Below are 19,274 nucleotides of genomic sequence, written 5' to 3'. Positions count from 1 at the left end.
AAAATAAAGAACAGCCTTCTAAGAATTAATCATGAAAACCACCAAAAATATTTCTTAAAGTAAATAAAATAAAATGGTATAGTTTCATAAGCAAGGATGAAAGTTCATAGAAAATTGAACTCAAACTGTGTGCGAAATACCGAAAGATGATAGGAAAGATAGAAGAACAAAGACAAAATTAAAATCAATGATGAGAAAAGTTAAGGCTAATGAAAGACCAGAAGATACTGACACTTGGGTAGACAGGGATTTCTATAAGATCAGCTTTGTCCTTGCCATCATGCCTGAGCAAGAGTTACTCAGATTGAATTCTCTCACTCTGTAGGAATGGGCTCAAGGGTTCTGTTCAGTCATAAGCAGTTTTAAAGAATCTACATGAATTTACTTGAAAACCAGTGCTTAATAATTCTAAGAACCACTTTCCTCACGGGAATAGTAGACTTTCTGTTTTCCCCCCAGTTTCTGCCCTTTAATTTCATGGCAAATTGGCTTTCTTTCCTCATGAATTTTGGGAAGATAAATTGATTGATGGCTGAAAAATATTCCTTTTATTAAAAAAAAAGCAGGTGGACTTCCTATTACTACTAATCATTTAATATTCCAAAAGCATATTTTAATAGAAAAAATTAAATGTTATTGACATAATTGTTTTAATATTAAAAATTGATAGTTGCGATAAAAAGTAAAAACAACAGATAAAGTTGATTATTTGTACTCTTTTTTCTAGGCTAGGTTCTGAAGCAAAGGATTGTAATGGTCCCAGAAAACAATACAGAGTATGTGAGAATCCGCCTTGTCCTGCAGGTTTGCCTGGATTCAGAGACTGGCAATGTCAGGCCTATAGTATTAGAACTTCATACCCACAGCATGTTCTACAGTGGCAAGCTGTTTTGGATGAAGGTACAACTGGCCCTATCACCACCATCTTAATTTAAGTAGACTTCTAGGTTTGAAAAGTGTTTTACAATAGCAATGTTATTTTGTAGATTATCTACTAGATATTCATGACTTAATTTTTTCTACCTTTACTGTATATAACCAGAAGGACTAACAAAAATATACTTTTAAAATGTGGTGAAATGTTAGTACTTACATATTAGAACACATAAAATAAAACATTGATAACATCAAATATTGGTAAAGATGAGGAGAAGTCGGATCTCTCAGATAATGCTGGTAGGAATGTAAAATGTTGCTTCCGTTTTGGGAACTAGTTTGGCACTTGTTTAAATAACTAAAATTATGTTTAGCATACAATATATAAATTGTACTCTAGTGGTAGAAATACTATTCAGCAATTATAAAGAGCAAGCTATTTGAGGCAAGCAATAGTTTTGTGGATCTCAGGACATTATGCTGGGTGAAAAATGCCAGTCTCAGAAACAACACACTGTATAGTCCTATAGAGGTAATGTTTTTGCATGACAAAATTATAGAGATGGGAAACAAATTGGTGATTGCTGTGAATTCAGATAATGACGAGAGAGAGAAATGGTTATTACTATAAGGGGTTGTATGAGGAAAACCTTTGTGTTGTTAGAATAGTTCAATATCTTGATTGTAGCAGTGCTTATACAAATCTGTACATGTGATAAAATGACATAGAAACACACACACACACACACACACACACCATCACCACCACCACCACCACCACCACCACCACCACCACCACCACCACTACCACAAATGCCAATATCCTTGATTTGCTATTATTCTCTAGTTGCTGAACTATAACCATTGAGGAAACTAAGTGAAAAATATATAGGACTTCACCAAGCTATTTTGTAGTTTAGGTTATTGACTGAAGTGTCATTGAAATGATGGAGATCACAGTGCAAATTGACTAAAGGGAGAAATAAAAGCAAGACAGGCAGAATAATAGCCAAGGCAGGCACAGAATCCATCACTAATTTTAGCAACTATTAACTTAAATTCACAGTTCACTAGCTGTGAGATAGTGTCATTCTTAACTAATAAGATAGCACATAATTTTCTTGAAATTCTATTGTGAAGTAATTAAAGACTTATGGGAATTTGCTTCCCTTTAACTTTTACTTTATCTCTCTTTCTTTCTGAATTCCTCTTTATAGATAGCTGAATTCCATTCCACCTTTTGGCTACAAGATACTCTCTTACTTTAGAAACTGTATACCAGCTTATTTCTTAGCATAATACCTGTTTTCAAGGTTTGATCATTCTTCCTACTTATTTACCTTGAAAAATTTTAGTTTTAGACTGAGTTTATATCACTTCTGCTAGCAAAAAATAATAATAATAATTTTCCTGATCTTCCAAATTGGATACGTGGCCCTTCTAAGAATCTCACAAGCATCCTATAGTAGCACATTCTGTATCCCTCTACTATTTGTTCTTACTGTAGTACTGTAGTTCTGCATATGAAATTTCTGATGAATATTTGGCACACATATTTGAATGTTTCAAAATAGTTCTATTGTAAAAATATCGACATGACTATCAGGAAAACAACATTTGGTTATTTGAGAGTTGATCCTGACTTTAGATCTACCTGTGAGACTTAATAATGCTAAAGTTTGGGGGGGTTTTTTGTTTGTTTGTTTGTTTTTTGGTGGTACTGAGTTTCCAGGAAACCCTTCTACCTCCGAGCTACACTCCCAGACCTATTTTATACTTTTTATTTGGAAACAGGGTCTCTTAAGCCAGTGCGGCTGGCTTCGAACCTGTGCGATCCTCCTGTCTCCACCTCCCAATTGCAGGGATTACAACCATGTGCCACCACGCCCAGCAATGCTAAAGTATTTAAAACCTATTTACTCATTTGAAATAAGAGATCAAAATGGGTTTCTTCCATATTAAAAGAAAATCAGAGTTGGACAGGCATCAATATAAAATAATAAAGCAGCTGGATGTGGTGGCACACGCTTGCAATCCCAACATTTCGGAGGCTGAGACAGGAGGATCACAGTTCGCAGACAGCCTCAGCTACTTAGTGAGGCCCTTTGCAACTTAGTGAGACCCTGTTTTAAAATAAATAATAAAATAAGGTCTGGGGGTGTAGGTCGGAGGTAGAATGCCCTGGGGTTCCATCCCCAGTACGGCAAAAAAAAATAATAATAATAATAATAAAACTGGTGGAAACCACAATATACTAAAACCTGACTCTTAAAAAGTAATAATTATCATCAGTGTTTCACAGCAGCTATTTCATGACTAAAAGGTTTTCATTTTAATTAAATTTATTTTAACTGATTCGTAAAATCATAAAATTGTTACTTTATCAATGGAGTAACCATGTGATGTTTGGAGCCATGTATAGATAACATCAAATATAATGTTCAAATTACTCTGAATATATCTATCTCTAATTTTTATCATTTATTTATGGTGAAAACTTTCTACATCTTTTCCTCTAGCTTCTTGACATGCACAGTACATCACTGCTGTCTATAGTCATTCTATGTGCAATAGCACACCAGAGCTGCTTCTTTCTAGCTCATTGTAACTTAATAGCCATTAATCAACTTTTTCCTCTGCCACCTTACTCTCCCCATCTCATGATAACCACCTTTCTAATTCCAACTTTTATATAATTAACGCTTTTAGATTCTACATATGAATGAGAGCATGTAGTGTTTATCTTTCTGTGCTTGGCTTATTTCCTTTATCATAATTATTTCGCATTCCATCCATGTTGCAAATGACAAGATTTCATTCTTTTTAGGGCTAAATAGTATACCATTGTCTTTATATACCACATTTACTTTACCCATTCGCCAGCTGATGGATGTTTAGTTGTTTACAATTCTTAGCTATTGTAAATACTACAGTACTGAGGTTTATAGGGCATATGGTCATCTCTTCAACATTCCAGCTTCATTTCATGTGGACACACCTTCAATAACAAAACTACTGTGTCATTTGATAGTTCTATTTTTAATTTTTGATCTGCCTTTATACTGTTTTCCATAATGGTTGCTTTAACATACAATTCCCAATTGCAGTGTGCAAGGGCACTTTATTTTTCACATTCTTACCAGCATTTGCAGTCTTCGGATTTTTTTTTTATAAAAGCCATTATAACTGGTGTGAGGTTTGATTATATTATGGTTTTGATTATATTTAGCAGCGTAACATTTTAGATAATTGTTGAATACAGGTCAATTAAGCATATTCATCTCTGTGATGAATAAAATAACAATAACTAGCCTTTATATATATAAAGCACCTTGGAAGAAAATGAGACATACAATTCTTCAAAAAGTCTCAAGTCTTAAGAATATGTGATACCTTAAAGTACAAATATTTGTATCCGATTTTCTTATATTATACATGAATCTATGAGTAGGAGAATAAAATGTAGGATATAAATGAAGTAGTGAACAGTTAATTTTAAAGAAAAGAGATGTGTGGCTTTAACATTTGATATTTTATATACTCGATGTTTACTGAAATTTGGCTAAGATCCATGTCTAATGCATATCTTGGAACAAGTTGGTCTCTTAAATCAAGAGAAAGCCTGCCTGCCAAGTACTGGCATGTTACATGGATCACAACAATGTCACAGTCCTGAGGTTATACTCCAGGAAGGAAAATCGGTGTCAAATGTTCATGTCATCTGTATGGCTAAATTAACCAGAGGTTATTGACAATCTGTTTTAAAAAGGAAAAAGTACATAGATTTTTATCTGACTTCTTGTTTTGAATGTGAGTTCAGTTTTCTAGGAGACTAATTCCTTTCAACATTTTTCATGTATCTGGTTTGTTCCTCTCTTCAATGAAAATTCCAAAAAGGGAATTCTATATACCACTCTGAAAGTATTGCAATTATAGCAGCTGTTTTTAAGTCCAAAGATATGACATAGTAAGCAGTCACTGAATAAACATAACCTACTTTGAGGTGTGAGAACACACTGAAGTGCTTTATTGCAGCTTATAATGGCATCTTAAAGGAAAATGTCAAAACCATGCACATTAAAGGCCATGTTCCAACTCCTCAAAATTTTTCAGAGCAGTACTCAGAAGCCACATGTGAAAACTGTTTGAAATGTTCAATTCTGAAGGCTCATTTAACTGTCTGTCTTCTTGCAAAGTGATACCCTGTTCCATGCCTCTGGTCGTTATTTGGTATTTATAGAATCCCATCAGCATACGTGGAACTTTACTGAAGACATAGGGAAGATCAGTGTCAGAGACTGTAAACTATTTTCCATTCTATTTATAACAAGCTTAATAAACAGTAAAGGGCCTGACTGGTGTCAGGCCAATAGAGTAGTAATGTAGCATGGAAACTGCTCTGAAGTTTCAGATTTGAATAACCCTACTACTGGTGTTACCAAATACAGCTTCTCTGTAGGAGGATTAGAAATAGAAACAGCACTAAAAATACCTTGGCACTCTTTGAGCCTATGAGGAAAGTGCTGTAGCTCCGACCAGCCTACTTTATTTCCTGATAAGGCACTGATAAAGATTGCCAGCCCGTTCAGTAATTCTTCACCCCAAACTGATATTTTTCAGCCCCTCCCCCACACACACACATGATTTCTGAATAAGCAAAGAAGTCTGAGTCCTACTTAGCACGTCAGCAGTTGTGCATCATGATAAATATTCTTATGGGAGTGGATTCCATTTCTAAACTTCCCCATAATGATCTCATCTCTTATGTCCTTTCTCCCTTTAGTAGTTTTTCAATTAGGAAATGCCATATACGTAGAATTAAGAATTAGTGTATTGGGATTTAGAGGTGAAGCAATGAATATTTTGTGCATAAAGTGAATATTAACTAGGACTTAAAAACAAGTAGAATTCTGATCTGCATTTCAAATAATGAGATTATTCTAAATTTACAAGCAAAGATTTCAGATACAGAGTATTTTTCAGGGAAAATTATTGGTTTGTGTTTTGTAGTATGTGGTTTTGTGCTAGAAAATAATAAATAATTCTGAAATGCATTTGCAGCCAGATTTTTTTAAGAAGGAGATTAATATAAAGTACCTATTTTTCCAAGCATATCATACTCAAATTAACCCTCTAATATTAACCTATTCTAATAGTATATCACTCCTTTAGCATTAACATTTTTACTGAGTAACCATTATGACAAAATCTCACAATAGAAATGTCTAGAGTCACTTTTTCTCATTTCTTTTTATCTACTCTATATGTAGAAAAACCCTGTGCCTTGTTTTGCTCTCCTGTTGGAAAAGAACAGCCTATTCTTCTATCAGAAAAAGTGATGGATGGAACTTCTTGTGGAAATCAGGGATTAGATATATGTGCAAATGGCAGATGTCAGGTAAGACATTCTAAAAGGGAGAATCTGTATGATGAGGGAAGATTGTGAGGCCACTCTGAAACTCCACCGTATGGTGGAATGCTGTGTACCATGATTCAGAAGATGTAGGTGCGACCCTGACTTGGCTCTGACCGTAAGCAAGTCTGAGCTACTTTGAAACTCCATTTCTTCAATGAAAGCTTTGGAGTAGGTGATCCAGAAAATCCATTACTAGCTGAAAGAATATGAGTTTTGAATTGTTTGATATATATTACAGTTCTAAAATGGGAACTTTTATGTCCAAACATTCCAGGCCCCATAATCAAACCCTTTAGTTCTCCATATCAGGAACCAAGACTGAGTCAGGAAGGAGAGACCTGGAGAATCAGTCGCACTACTCATATTCAAGTACTTATCAATATGCTGGAATTCACTGATGTCCAGCTTGCCTAGAAGACTGAAACATTTCACTTGCTTTTATCTTCCTTCTTAAACATCACTTCATTTACATACTTTTATGTTCCCTTTTTTATTTACCTATACAAAAGTCAAATTCTTGTTAGGTGAGTATTACCTGGTAGAAATATGGAAGGCTAGCCCTTATGCCAGCCAAAGGAGTAACATTCAAGAAATGTAATCAACATGTGTGTGGAGTGGGAATGCTGACTTAGGTGACCATGAGCTGGAATGGCTTTTTAGTGTTGTCACCACTCAGGGTAAGGAAAAAGATCATACTCCTTGCATCTAATGTTTAGAGACAAGCAGCGCCAGAAAGGAGAGATCACCTTGGGAACACAGTTTTCTGTAGATTAAGCAGTTTCCAATCAACTTCTCTGCAACAGGAGAGAAATAAAACCTTTAACAGTAAAAGAGGTAGCTGAGTGGTCTCTGAATCCATGAGAGCTACAAGGAAGCCAATGGTCATTAACCTTGTGCACTCCACTCCTTTGAGAAATGGATGTAAAGGTTTTTTCTTCCCAGAAATGCACACCTGGACAAAAACACAGCAAAACTTGAAAACTGTTACAACTATGGGTAGATCAAGCTATGGTCTAATAGAGGACTTCTGGGCAAGAACTTGAGAACTTCATACAAGTTAAATGTTTTCACAGCTCCAAAAATCTATGTTTTGCTAGCATGTTATAAAGTTTAAATCTTTGAATCATGTAATGCCACTGGCATAAAAAGCAGTCTTATGATTACATATTAATTTCCTTTATTTTAAAAGAATATTACAGTAATCCTAAATGTAATTTTTCATATACCGATAAAAAACACAGTAGGTAATTGACACATACATATTTTGTTTTCAGAACTATATGTTGTGAAGTTAAAGTTTTTCACTTTATTTCATCATTATGTATAAATCTGTCAGATTAGTGCATGCCTTAAATAAATTTATTTTTCAAAAAAATTATTTTTTTAACTGTATATGCCAAATATAATAGTCTAAATTGCTTGGCTTTTCACTTAACAGATCTTCTATGGAGTCCTTTGCTAGGTATTAAAATTACAGCAGCAACAACAAAAGTTATACACAAATGTTATGTGAACCTGATGATTATAATTAAATTAAAATTCTCTGAAATGGATCATGACTTTTAATGGCATTAGAATACTTCAAGATTCTGGCTTTTTAAATTAAAATGCTTCATTCAGTCTTTGAATATAATTAAAAACATCCTTTTTTCCTGACAGCCCTTTGTAAAATAAGGGCTTGACTAGAGTGTTTTATCATAATGTATCTAGGACCAAGCTGAATATAGAATTCGAAACTTAGTGAATGGAGAAAATTAAAAGCAGATTTTTTTCTGGCGACCTAATCTGTCGCTGTGAATTTTCCATTATTGAAAGAATAAGGAAGTCTAGATCCCTTGTCAGGTCGTTTTCCATCTTTAGCACATAGTGGTACTTCAGGTACCTGCTCCAATAAAAATGTTGCCCTTCCAAAGTAGAGCATCCTTAGCTTTTGGGTTTACATAAACATATTTAGTTAGTATGGGTACTTGAATATGGGTACTCCTTATAAAACATAAAATCTTTAATTTTCATTTTGAAATGTTGTAATTACTGAACTATAGTTTATATGTCTATCTCTAACATTTCCTTTAAGTTTATAAACCTTGGAATATCGTGGACACAGTGTTAGGTGGGAAAAAAAAAAACCTAAGACACTATTAAGTACTAATTTATTCCATCATTTAAGTACTATTTTTCTCTTACTATTTGCCAGAAAACAAACTGGGTTCTAGGGATTGAGCAAGAATGGCAATTTTGTTACCCTAAACTTTTTCTCATTGACACAGGAAGGAGAGGGTTTTTTTATTTTTTTCTTTAGCAGAATACCTACTGTTTTTGGTCATGATTCTTGCTCCTGTCCTCCTCATATAGGTTTTGAGCATTCCCTGTGGTAACTACTTCTTTTATCCAAAGGAAGTCTTTAGTCTCTTTTATTTCTCCCTGGTTAAGCTCTGGCTGGCTGATTAGAGTTCTCCACCAGCGTATTGCTTTGTACCACTGGACACTGACGGGCACTCTAACAGAGGAAGGGATATTGTAATGTTCGGTTTTCATGTGACTTTTGCTCTCAGGATATTCACTCTGCAGGTGCACTTAGTAATAACCTGTTACTTTCCCAGCCCAACATCACCAACATCAATCACAGACAAAGACCTTATTTTTAAATATTTTTTCTGTTGTACTTAGTACTTTTAATTTTCCCCTCAAATAATTATTATTTATTATAAATGAATTGTCATCAGTCTCTTTTCTAAATCTTTTTTGAATAGGAATAATTGTGTAATTCTACCATTTTTGTCTGACAGTACTGACAGACTGAATTCTGCCCTTTGAGTATGCACAACTTGGAAAAATATGGTCGTTTTTTTCTGAGCATCAATGAAGGGCCAGTTTTATACACTGGAAATGAGTCCATTTTTTTGGTCTCAGAAGATTTCAGTGAACAGAATTCTTCTGGGAGTATATCAATATTAACTCCCTCAGTATTTATATTTTCTTATATCAGCCATGAATTGTGAGGAATTCTTATATTAGTGTGCTGAGAGCCAAAAAGATGAAGATAGAAGTGTAATTATAAGCTAGAGTAGAAATGTTTCTCTTCTATGTTCCATAAAGTTAATATTTAGCATTCACTTTAAAACTGCTTTAGAAGTGAAGCCATCCATATCATAAAGTATCTCTGTTTTATGTTAAGTAGAATGAATTACCTTAATCATTTTATGAATAATAGAAATTTTATTGCCTTTGAGAATTACATAAATTTCATTTTTCTCACTAATACTGTTCCAAATTAATTCAGAATATTAGTTATTATTTACTATAAGAAAAACATTCTCATAATTCTCTTTCCATTTGGTCATGTTGTAGATTATGTTATTGACATATGCTTACTATATTAGATTATACCAGAGAATAAGGCATTTAACTTGTTTGCCTATTAAATATATCTGGTTTATACAGACTACATATATCCAAAATAACCAGTTAAAAAATAAAAGAAATTGTTTTGAACTTATGATATACTCTGCTTCCCTTCTTACAGAAAGTTGGTTGTGATGGTCTGTTAGGGTCTCTTGCAAGGGAGGACCACTGTGGCGTATGCAACGGCAATGGAAAATCATGCAAAATAATTAAAGGGGATTTTAACCACACCAGAGGAGCAGGTAATTGTTCTTTATTTTTCATAACTAATAATCTCTATAATTTTGGGGCACATACATTATATTGAACTCAAAATAGTAATCTTGGTTCTTATTATCTGAAAGATATTTGCATTGGGTATTGAATTTTTTTTGGTGATAATATACAATATATGTGACACAAGCCAGAAATTCAAACAAGCTTATTTCCCAAAATGAAAATATGAAGTCATCTGTTGTACATTTAATAAGCTAGAGCAGCAAGGGGATACTCTAATTTGCATTGGCAAACATTATCAGGTTTCTAAAGACCTTATTCTCCAATACAAAGAATGTCTAACAGAAAATAATGAGTTGTAACAGCCTAAAGGAACCATTGAGAATATTAGTCTTCAGATTTTCAGCTTTCCATTTTCTTCATTTTTTAGTAATATTTTTAGTAAATTTCCTAGTAATACATTTTTGAGAATGGGGTCTGTAACATGGTAGTATAGTGGAAACTAAAACAGAGGGAAGTTCAGAAGGTGTGGGACAATGTTCCAAATATATTAATAGCAGAAATGATTCTATTTGTTTCTTCTGTAAATACTAATACTCCAAGGATATTAGGATGAAATGACTATGAAGATCTATGCAGTGTGAGTGCCAAAAACGATAGTATCTACACTGAACTATAATGACTCACAAATATGCTTCATATGCAAAAAGTGCTTTATACTCAGGTTCTTAAGTTTTCTAGGAAGAAGCAAACATTTATGTCTTTCTGTTAGTTTCTTACTGGACACATGTCTATTGTACCATCATTTGTAGTTCTGTTTTTGTTATCATTAATAAGATATTACATTCACCATTTCCCTATTTTAAATTCTTTTCTAAAAGAACACCGAAAGTCCTGAGACTAAAATATGTGTTAGTTGTAATATATAGTATCACAAGCCATTTGTATTTAAATAATCAAGAAAACTTAGTTTATTCTAGATAAAAGAGTCCTTCAGAAACAAAATTCAAATACGGTCTCCTGAATATGATATGTAACCTTTTTTAGGCTTGAGAAGAATAAAAGACAAGCTGGGCATGGTGGCGCACGCTTGTAATCCCTGCGCTTGGGAGGCAGAGACAGGATTGCGCAGGTTCGAAGCCAGCCGCGCTGGCTGAAGAGACCCTGTTTCCAAATTTTAAAAAGTTTAAAAATAGGTCTGGGAGTGTAGCCCGTAGGTAGAAGGGCTTCCAGAAACCCCAGTACGACAAAAAACAAAAAAAAAAAGGAGGAGGAGGAGGAGGAGGAGGAGGAGGAGGAGGAGGAGGAGGAGGAGGAGGAGGAGAAGGAGAAGGAGAAGGAGAAGGAGAAGGAGAAGGAGAAGGAGAAGGAGAAGGAGAAGGAGAAGGAGAAGGAGAAGGAGAAGAAAAGAAGAAGAAGAGACAAATGAGCCTGACCAGCCTGGTGCCTAAAACTAAATAAAGCCCAATGTAAATTGCAGAGCCAAATCTCAATCTCAGAAGCTATTAAAAAGTGTTGTAGGCTGCACACCTCAAAATCTGCTGGCACTCATTTAGAAAAGACACTTAGCTGTGAAACAGGCTGTCAACTAAGAAATGTAATTAGAATAAGCTGTTCCTCTTTATTGTGCTGAGAGGAGCTTTTCAGTATAAAATCTAAAATAAAATCTGAAAACCTGAAGAAATACAAAGATACTAGAATGTTTGAAGATCATTCTTGTATAGCTAATCTGCAATAGTTCACTCAAGAGCACTGATGCACACCAAGTCCTGGCATCTTGATTTGATTACCATTGGACTCCACTTTCCACCACATAGAACAGACAGCATTTCCATCAGCATGCAGCAATGCTTCTATCCTGACTTCAATTATGTGAGCACTTTCTTCACTCAGCTTACTTCTAACCCCCTTTGATTTCATTCCGCTTTAATTCTATCCACTTTTGTTTGCTTGCTCTCTTCAGGTAAGTTATACTAACAGCATTTGTTATTTGCAAAATGTCTGAAGTGCCTAAGATATTAAGAACATCAGAGCTGATACTGTCACCTTTTTCCTTGCAACTCTATATCTGCTTTACATTGCTCACAGAGAAGAAATCTGAATTCTTAACTTGGACCATAAATTCCTACCTGGAGTGGTCCTTGTCTCTGTCTCCAGCCTCAGTTCACACTAAGGTCTCTTTCTCTCCAAGTAGCAGCTACCAGATTTCTTACAGGTCTCAAACTGGCCATGCTCCCAACACCTCCTATCTGCTTCCTTTTAGTTTTGCCAGGTGATTTCCTGGATATCACTCAGTTCAAATGTCACCTCTTCAGGGAAGTAGTTCCTGAACAAGGCCTACTTTTATCACCTATGATTTTAGAGGTGCTTAATTAACCACGTTTGCAGCCATATAACTGTGATCACACTTGTAATTTTATATTTATTTGTATTTTCCTTTCCTACTAGATTTTAAGCTCAAAGAGAAAAAATATCAGGACTCTCTTTCTTCAATACTATATTCCACATTACCAACATAGTGTGTGATCCATTAACGTCTGTTTTTTGGGGTTTTTTTTTTGTTGTTGTTGTTGTTTTGTTTTGTTTTTTAGTACTGGGGATGGAACCCTCTGGGCTACACTCCCAGACCTATTTTATATTTTTTTAAATTTGGAAACAGGGTCTCTTAAGCCAGCTGAGGCTGGCTTTGAACCTGCACGATCCTCCCATCTCAGCCTCCCAAGCACAGGGATTACAAGGGTGTGTCACCACACTGGGCTAACATCTGTTATTTAATAAATAAGGAAACATTACTTTGTTCCAAACTTTAAGTTTGAAAAGATTACTATATGAGTCCTTAATTATATCATGAGCTCTATATCTTCCTGACTTATAATATTGTGTTCATTTCTCTTGAGACTACTTTATCCCTATAGTTTATGACTTTCCTAGAATTTCTTGGAGGGCTTGAAGGATGCTTTGGTCCAGATAGCCAGGCACACTGTATATATTATATGAGCAGCACATGCACAGACACGTGGGTGTTCTCATGCCCAGTGATCTACTTAGAATGTGCTGAATTAAACTTAAGAGATGTTTTTTTGTTTGTGTACTTTGAATATTTATTGTGTCTTTCATTGTAACCTGCCAACCCAAGCAATAATTTCTTAAAGAAATGCAAGATAAATTGTGTATTTAGCCAATGGGGAAATTACATAGTAATCAGTATCCACTAAGAAGAAAATGGGCACATAATGTATTATTCTTAGTATAAAAAAAAAGAAGATACTCTCCTGTATTAGATGGACATGCTTTTAGATGTTTGTTTATTTGTTTGTTTGTTTGTTTGTTTGTTTTACTGACACAGCAGTAAGGAAGTCATAGCCTCATCTATTTTATGAAATAATAGCAGTAGGTCATAGCAGGAATTGGATAGTGGAATCGAATAAATCGTTGTTCATAGCTTGGGTTGTTAATTACTGACAGTGCACTGTTAGAAAGCATGTTTTTATCTTTCTATCTTCATCTCTTAAATGAGAAATGTAATATAGGTTAAGTATCCCATATTCATAAAATGATTAGGAACAAAACTATTTCAGATTTTAGAATTTTTTAATTTGGGGAACATTTGCATATAGGCTTTACCATAGAGTATTCCTAACCCCAACATCCAATATCTGGAATGCTCCAAGTTCTGAAACGTTGAGTGTCACACTCATAGATTTGCATTTGGAGCCTCTCAAATGAGATGCTCGGCCTGAATCTACCTTGAATATTATCATTCTGTTTAAATGTGACAATTCATTCAGAGCAACTATAGTCGAGTTACTAGCATGTAACAGTTGTTCAAAATACAGTGCTTATTACTTTATTATTAGTGCCATGAAGATGATGGTTGCTACTGGCATCTTAACGTGGGTGATAAAGAAGGAGATCTCTGGTTAGAACTTAGGATGTTTCTGTGTGCAAAGCAAACTATCAAGCATGAGGATCAAATTTATGGCAGTGACATCACTGGCTTCCTGCTCCAGCTTCAAGCTAGGCCACGGCCACTTGCACATTCACGCCATTTAAAAACACACGTTCCCAATTGTGCCAGATGGTTTATTTATTGAAAAATATTAAACTCACAGTCATTTTCTTTCTCTCTTCATATGTCTTTGTTTAATATTTTCTACTTCTTTTTCTTTAAAGTAAGTCTGACTAAATTGTTTTCTATTAAATATCCCAATTGCATAATAGAGAATTGCACAAGTTATAAATACTTACATACAACTATTTTTCTAATACACAATATAACTAAATTTAATGCACTCAAACAGGAATTTAACATACTACTTCTGCTTTGTTCTATCGAATCTTCTTTTTTAACATTCTGAAATTTAATATCCTCTTAGCACTTTACTAAATGCATTTGCTTGAAGATTAACAGGCACCCTCTGATTGTGACATCAGGTGGACTCTCACTGGTCTTGAACTCTCACTGGCCATGCACTATCACTGGTTATTTCTCTGTAATGCTTCTATAGTTTTTAACAAAGTAGTTCAGGAACTCTTGAGATATCTTATCCATGGGATTCCACTTACACCAAAATAGACCAGGTCTTCTCTTTCTCATGATTATTTCTACTCAGTTCGGTATTCTTATTTATTCTCAGTCTTTTTGTTTAATACTATGACTGTAAAGTCTTTGATTTCTCTCTCAATTATTTTTATGGGTAATTCAGTGCATAGCCTAAGTTACTACTCTTTCAGGGATGCCCCACCAGGTGGGGTACTTACTACCTTCTGTTATATGCCAAATTATATTTTCAGGAATTTGAATAATTAATAAACAGGAGACATCTATGAAATTAGCTCTTGTGCCCTTTAAAATAGTTAAATTATACTTCTATCAGACACATGGATCTACACAGAAATATTAGTTTTGTTTAAGATAACTTAAAAATATAACTATTCATCCAAAAGTGGGTTCCTGCTCTAATACTATTCTGCACTGAATGAAATGCTTTCTATACATCATCCCATCTTACCCCAGTTTATATTATCATCTATTCACTCTCCTTCAAGCCTAACATCTGCTGAACGTTTAGGAGTGCCTCAGGCCACCTGAAACCTGCAGGGTGACACTAGGCTGGGTACAGCCTGATGCTGCTGCTTTATTCAAATCTCCAGCTCCAGCTTGTAATTTTTGCTCATCTCCCTAGGGAATGCTGGGTCTCTTTTATCCAACACTCAACTCCTCCAGGGACTGGTCCAGGCCAGCTGAATCCTCTCCAACTGTGTTTCATTCTTCTCTGAAATTTCTCACTTGAAGGAGTTCCCAGAGCAAAAGCTGAGGTTATTTGCTCTATTACACAACCTACTGTGTTTCTGATGAGGCTACCCCATTGGGCCTTTTCTCTCCTCACAATTCATGAGGTGAATTGAACTTTTCTACATCAAATTCAATTGCCTGTCTATCCTCAGTAGAGCTATCAGCTCAACATCTTTCCAAGAAACTTTTTCAGTTGAAATCCTGACAGTTTTTATATACACAAGTTTTCTTTGCGTCATCATTGGAATACCATAGTAATAATCAAAGGAGGGGAAAAGGCAAGTGAATTAAGAAGATTCTGTAAGAGCTCTGGATTGATTCATGCTTTCTTGACTCTTACAGGTTATGTAGAAGTGTTGGTGATACCTGCAGGAGCAAGGAGAATCAAAGTTGTGGAGGAAAAGCCGGCACATAGCTATCTAGGTAACCTGTGTTACAGACACAGAGACAACAAGTAGGAGGCCAACGCTCTTCCAAGAAGTCTGTGGTGATAAGGAAGTCAGTTTCTAGCTTCATGTTTGAACTTCCCAGTAGGCAGCTCTTGTAATATCAAGCAAGAATTTCTTTCCTTACTCTTCTAGGGATTTCCCAGGATCAAAAGCTATCTGGTTGTCTATATATTTAGGGGGAAGGTTATAAATTGCTTCCACATGTTAGGCTATTAAAAAAAATGAATGATTGATGCATATAACATATTTCATTAATATTTATTTTATATATATGCATACATATATACTTATTAATTATATATAAAAATGTGTATGTATTTATTATATAATGGTTATTTTAAAATTAAGGAATCTCATGATTTGGAAAATTTTTACATAGTAGAGGGATGTGATATTGTGATGGAAAAGAGCTCTCTCTTGCTTTGTCTCAGAAAAAATCACCTATAAAAATATTTTTTAAATTTTAATTATTGCTTGTGGAAAAGACAGTATTGGCTATTTTGACATTTTAGGGCAAGTAGTGGTTTTGTAAGTGCACCAAAGAAAAATATACTTTCTCATGTATTAAAGTTTCAATTTAATTAAGTCATAGCTTTTATGGTCATGGTATCTATCCACAGATACAGGGGTCAAATATGATCAGGTCAGATAGAAGACCAAAGTCTCCCAGAATTTACATATTGTTTTTATATTGTTTTTTAAAAAATTACTAAAGCCTTTTTATCCTAAGAAAAATAATATTCTCACTATATTCTTACTTAAATGAGCAATAAATGTCCCAACAGGGAAGCCCTTTTTATGTGGACAACTGTTATATAATGTTTCTATTTTACAAAATTGAAAATAATCTACACTTTGATGTTTTTATTAAGATTGGCTTTCTAGCAGTAGAAAAGATTTGAGGAAGACAGACAGTAAAATAAATCTTATTATGTGACATACTCATTAGTTTGTTATTATCAATATATAAATTTGATCTTCTTCACCCGCTATGGGTTTTAAGTTCATTTTAAGTGCAGGTAGATCATCTCAGATTTTTTAATTCAAATTAAAGTTCTAATACTCAGTTTCTGAAAATATTAGATGACTTCAACTCTATGAGTTTTAGTAGCCTGACAAGTATATCTAAACAAACTAGCCAGTTTTGCAAATGGCACGTCCATGCTTATTCTGGTTTCTTCCCAGTCTCCTCCACTTGTGTTTTGGCCTCCTTGCTTTGTTTTCTTCTTTTAAAGAAACAGATGATTGTATTTAGGGCTCTTCTGGTTAGTCTAGGAAAAAAACCCTATGTCTAGATCCTTAATACCTGCAGAGCCTCCCTCCTTCCCTCTTTCCTTCCCTGCCTGCCTGTCTTTGTGCAATAATGGGTAGCTATATTCATCTGTTCAAAACAAAATAACAAAACACCATAGACTGAGTATTCTAAAAGATACAAGTTTATTTCTGATAGTTCTGGAGGTGGAAAAGTCTCAATGTACTTAACATATTTGGTTTCAAGTGAGAGCCCATTACCAGATTCATAAATGGCAGCTTTTTGCTCTGACCTTATATCCTGGACAGGGCTATCTCTCTAGGGACTCTTACATAAGAGAAGTAATTCTATTCATGGGGGCAGAGCCCTCCCAAAAGTCTTCAAAATAACATTAACTTGGGAATTAGAATTTCAACACAGAAATATTATGAGAGAGCCCAAATATTCAAAAAAAATAGCAATAGCCTTCAAAGATTTTAGGGATTAAGGCATAGACACTTCCCCCCAATAACATGCTTAATAATAATAATAATAATAATAATAAGAAGAAGAAGAAGAAGAAGAAGAAGAAGAAGGAGAAGGAGAAGGAGAAGGAGAAGGAGAAGAAGAAGAAGAAGAAGAAGAAGAAGAAGAAGAAGAAGAAGAAAAAGAAGTAGTAGTAGTAGTCGTCGTAGTATTGTCATCATTATCACAATCATCATAGCAAAAATACATCTAACATAAAATTTAACATCTCTGATTTTAATTGTAGAATTCAGTGAGTTCAATGAAATTAAATACATCCATACATCAGAAACATTTTTGCAGAAAGATAAAAGCCTATTCTGTAGTTCAGTTGGAATATTAAGTAGCCCTGATTAGTCAAATCAATCTTGAAAAATAGGAAATAAGTCACAGGACTCACAGTTACTAATTTTAAATCTTACTACAAAACTAATCTTTGTTTTTTTTTAAACAAATTTTTATTGCACATAAATGGTATACATTTAAACTATATTTGGTGCCCTCTCCCCCCCACCCCCATTTTCCCTTCCCCCCTCCCACCAATGGTTGTCCAGGGTAACCATGTCATATTCATAATTTTACACATATTTGGATGTAGACCCTCATTGATCAAGATCAGCCTTCCTCCTCTCCTATCTTTCCATTCAAACTTTGCTGATATTTCCCCTCCATTATCTGGAGTACCTCCAGTATCCTCTGTTTCCTAGCTTGGGCATATTAGAGGAAACATATGTACCTTCTCCTTCTGTGCCTGGCTGATCTCACTTAACATAATGTTCTCCAGGATTTTCCATCTTCTTGCAAATGATATAATTTTGTTCTTCTTTATGGCTGAATAGAATTCCATTGTGTGTATTTCCCAAAGTTTTGCTATCCATTCATCTGTTGATGGAGATCTCAAAACTAATCTTTTTTAAAAAAGAGAATAAAACCATCCTGTCCATTCAGTGGTGAAAGGACAGTCTTTTCATCCATGGAGCTGCAAAAACTAGATATTCAGTTGCTAAAGAATGAGATCAGACCCTTACCAAACACCTTATACAAAAATGCAATCAGGTCCAGGGCTGTTCTTTGATTTCTGATTACTGATTCAGTCCCTATACTGATTATAGGTTTGCTTACTTGTTTTGTGTCTTATGTAGGCTTCCCAGTTTGTTCTCATGTACTTGTTGATAGTACTCATAATTCTTTTTTTTTCCCCCTTTGGCATTTGTTATAATGTCCACACTTTTTTCCGATTTTCGTAATTTCAGTTTTATTTCTTTTCAACTCCCTTTTTTCTTAGTGTAACTAAAGTTTTGTTGATTTTATTCTTTTTAAGGATCCATCTTCTGATTTTGTTGAATTTTTTTTTCTTTTTTCTTTTTTTTTTTTTTTTTGTGATACTGGGGATGGTACCCAGGAGCATTCAAGCTCTGAGCTACACCCCCTGAACTATTTTTTATTCTTGATTTTGAAACAGGGTCTCACTGAGTTGCAAAGGGCCTCACCAAGTAGCTGAGGCTGTCCACGAACCATGATCCTTCTGTCTCAGCCTCCCAAATGCTGGGATTGCAAGTGCGTCCCAACATGCCTGGCTTGTTGATTTTTCTTTATTTTTCTATTGTCTATTTCATTTATCTCTACTCTAATCTGGATTATTTATTTCCTTCTGTTAGTTTTGGATTTATTTTCTTCTTTTTCTAATTCCTCAGGTTTATTTATTTATTTTATTTATTTATTTTGCAGTACCGGGGGTAGAACCCAGAGTTTCTACCTCCGGGCGATACTCCCAGACCTATTTTTGGAAACAGGGTCTCACTAAGTTGCTGAGAGCCTCACTAAGCAGCTAGGCTGGCTTCAAACCTGTGTGATCCTCCTGTC

At 34.7% G+C, this 19,274-nt stretch overlaps 1 protein-coding gene across 1 annotated transcript in view; it reads left to right on the top strand.

Annotated features, from left to right (window-relative positions):
• Positions 1 to 19,274, top strand: part of ADAMTS19 (ADAM metallopeptidase with thrombospondin type 1 motif 19) — a gene marked incomplete at both ends in the record, with an annotated part of 271,867 nt that overhangs the window by 174,768 nt on the left and 77,825 nt on the right. Inside the window, 4 exons of the mRNA XM_080698493.1 lie at positions 728 to 900; positions 6,147 to 6,274; positions 9,816 to 9,936; positions 15,549 to 15,629. Of these exons, the coding sequence (XP_080554619.1) occupies positions 728 to 900; positions 6,147 to 6,274; positions 9,816 to 9,936; positions 15,549 to 15,629 (503 nt within the window). The remainder of the gene's footprint in view (positions 1 to 727; positions 901 to 6,146; positions 6,275 to 9,815; positions 9,937 to 15,548; positions 15,630 to 19,274) is intronic.

Source organism: Muscardinus avellanarius, assembly GCF_963383645.1.
Source record: "Muscardinus avellanarius genome assembly, chromosome: 7".
Classification (NCBI taxonomy): Eukaryota; Metazoa; Chordata; class Mammalia; order Rodentia; family Gliridae; genus Muscardinus; species Muscardinus avellanarius.
The sequence above is the reverse complement of the archived record's forward strand: the minus strand, read 5'-3'. Positions and strand labels throughout refer to the sequence as shown.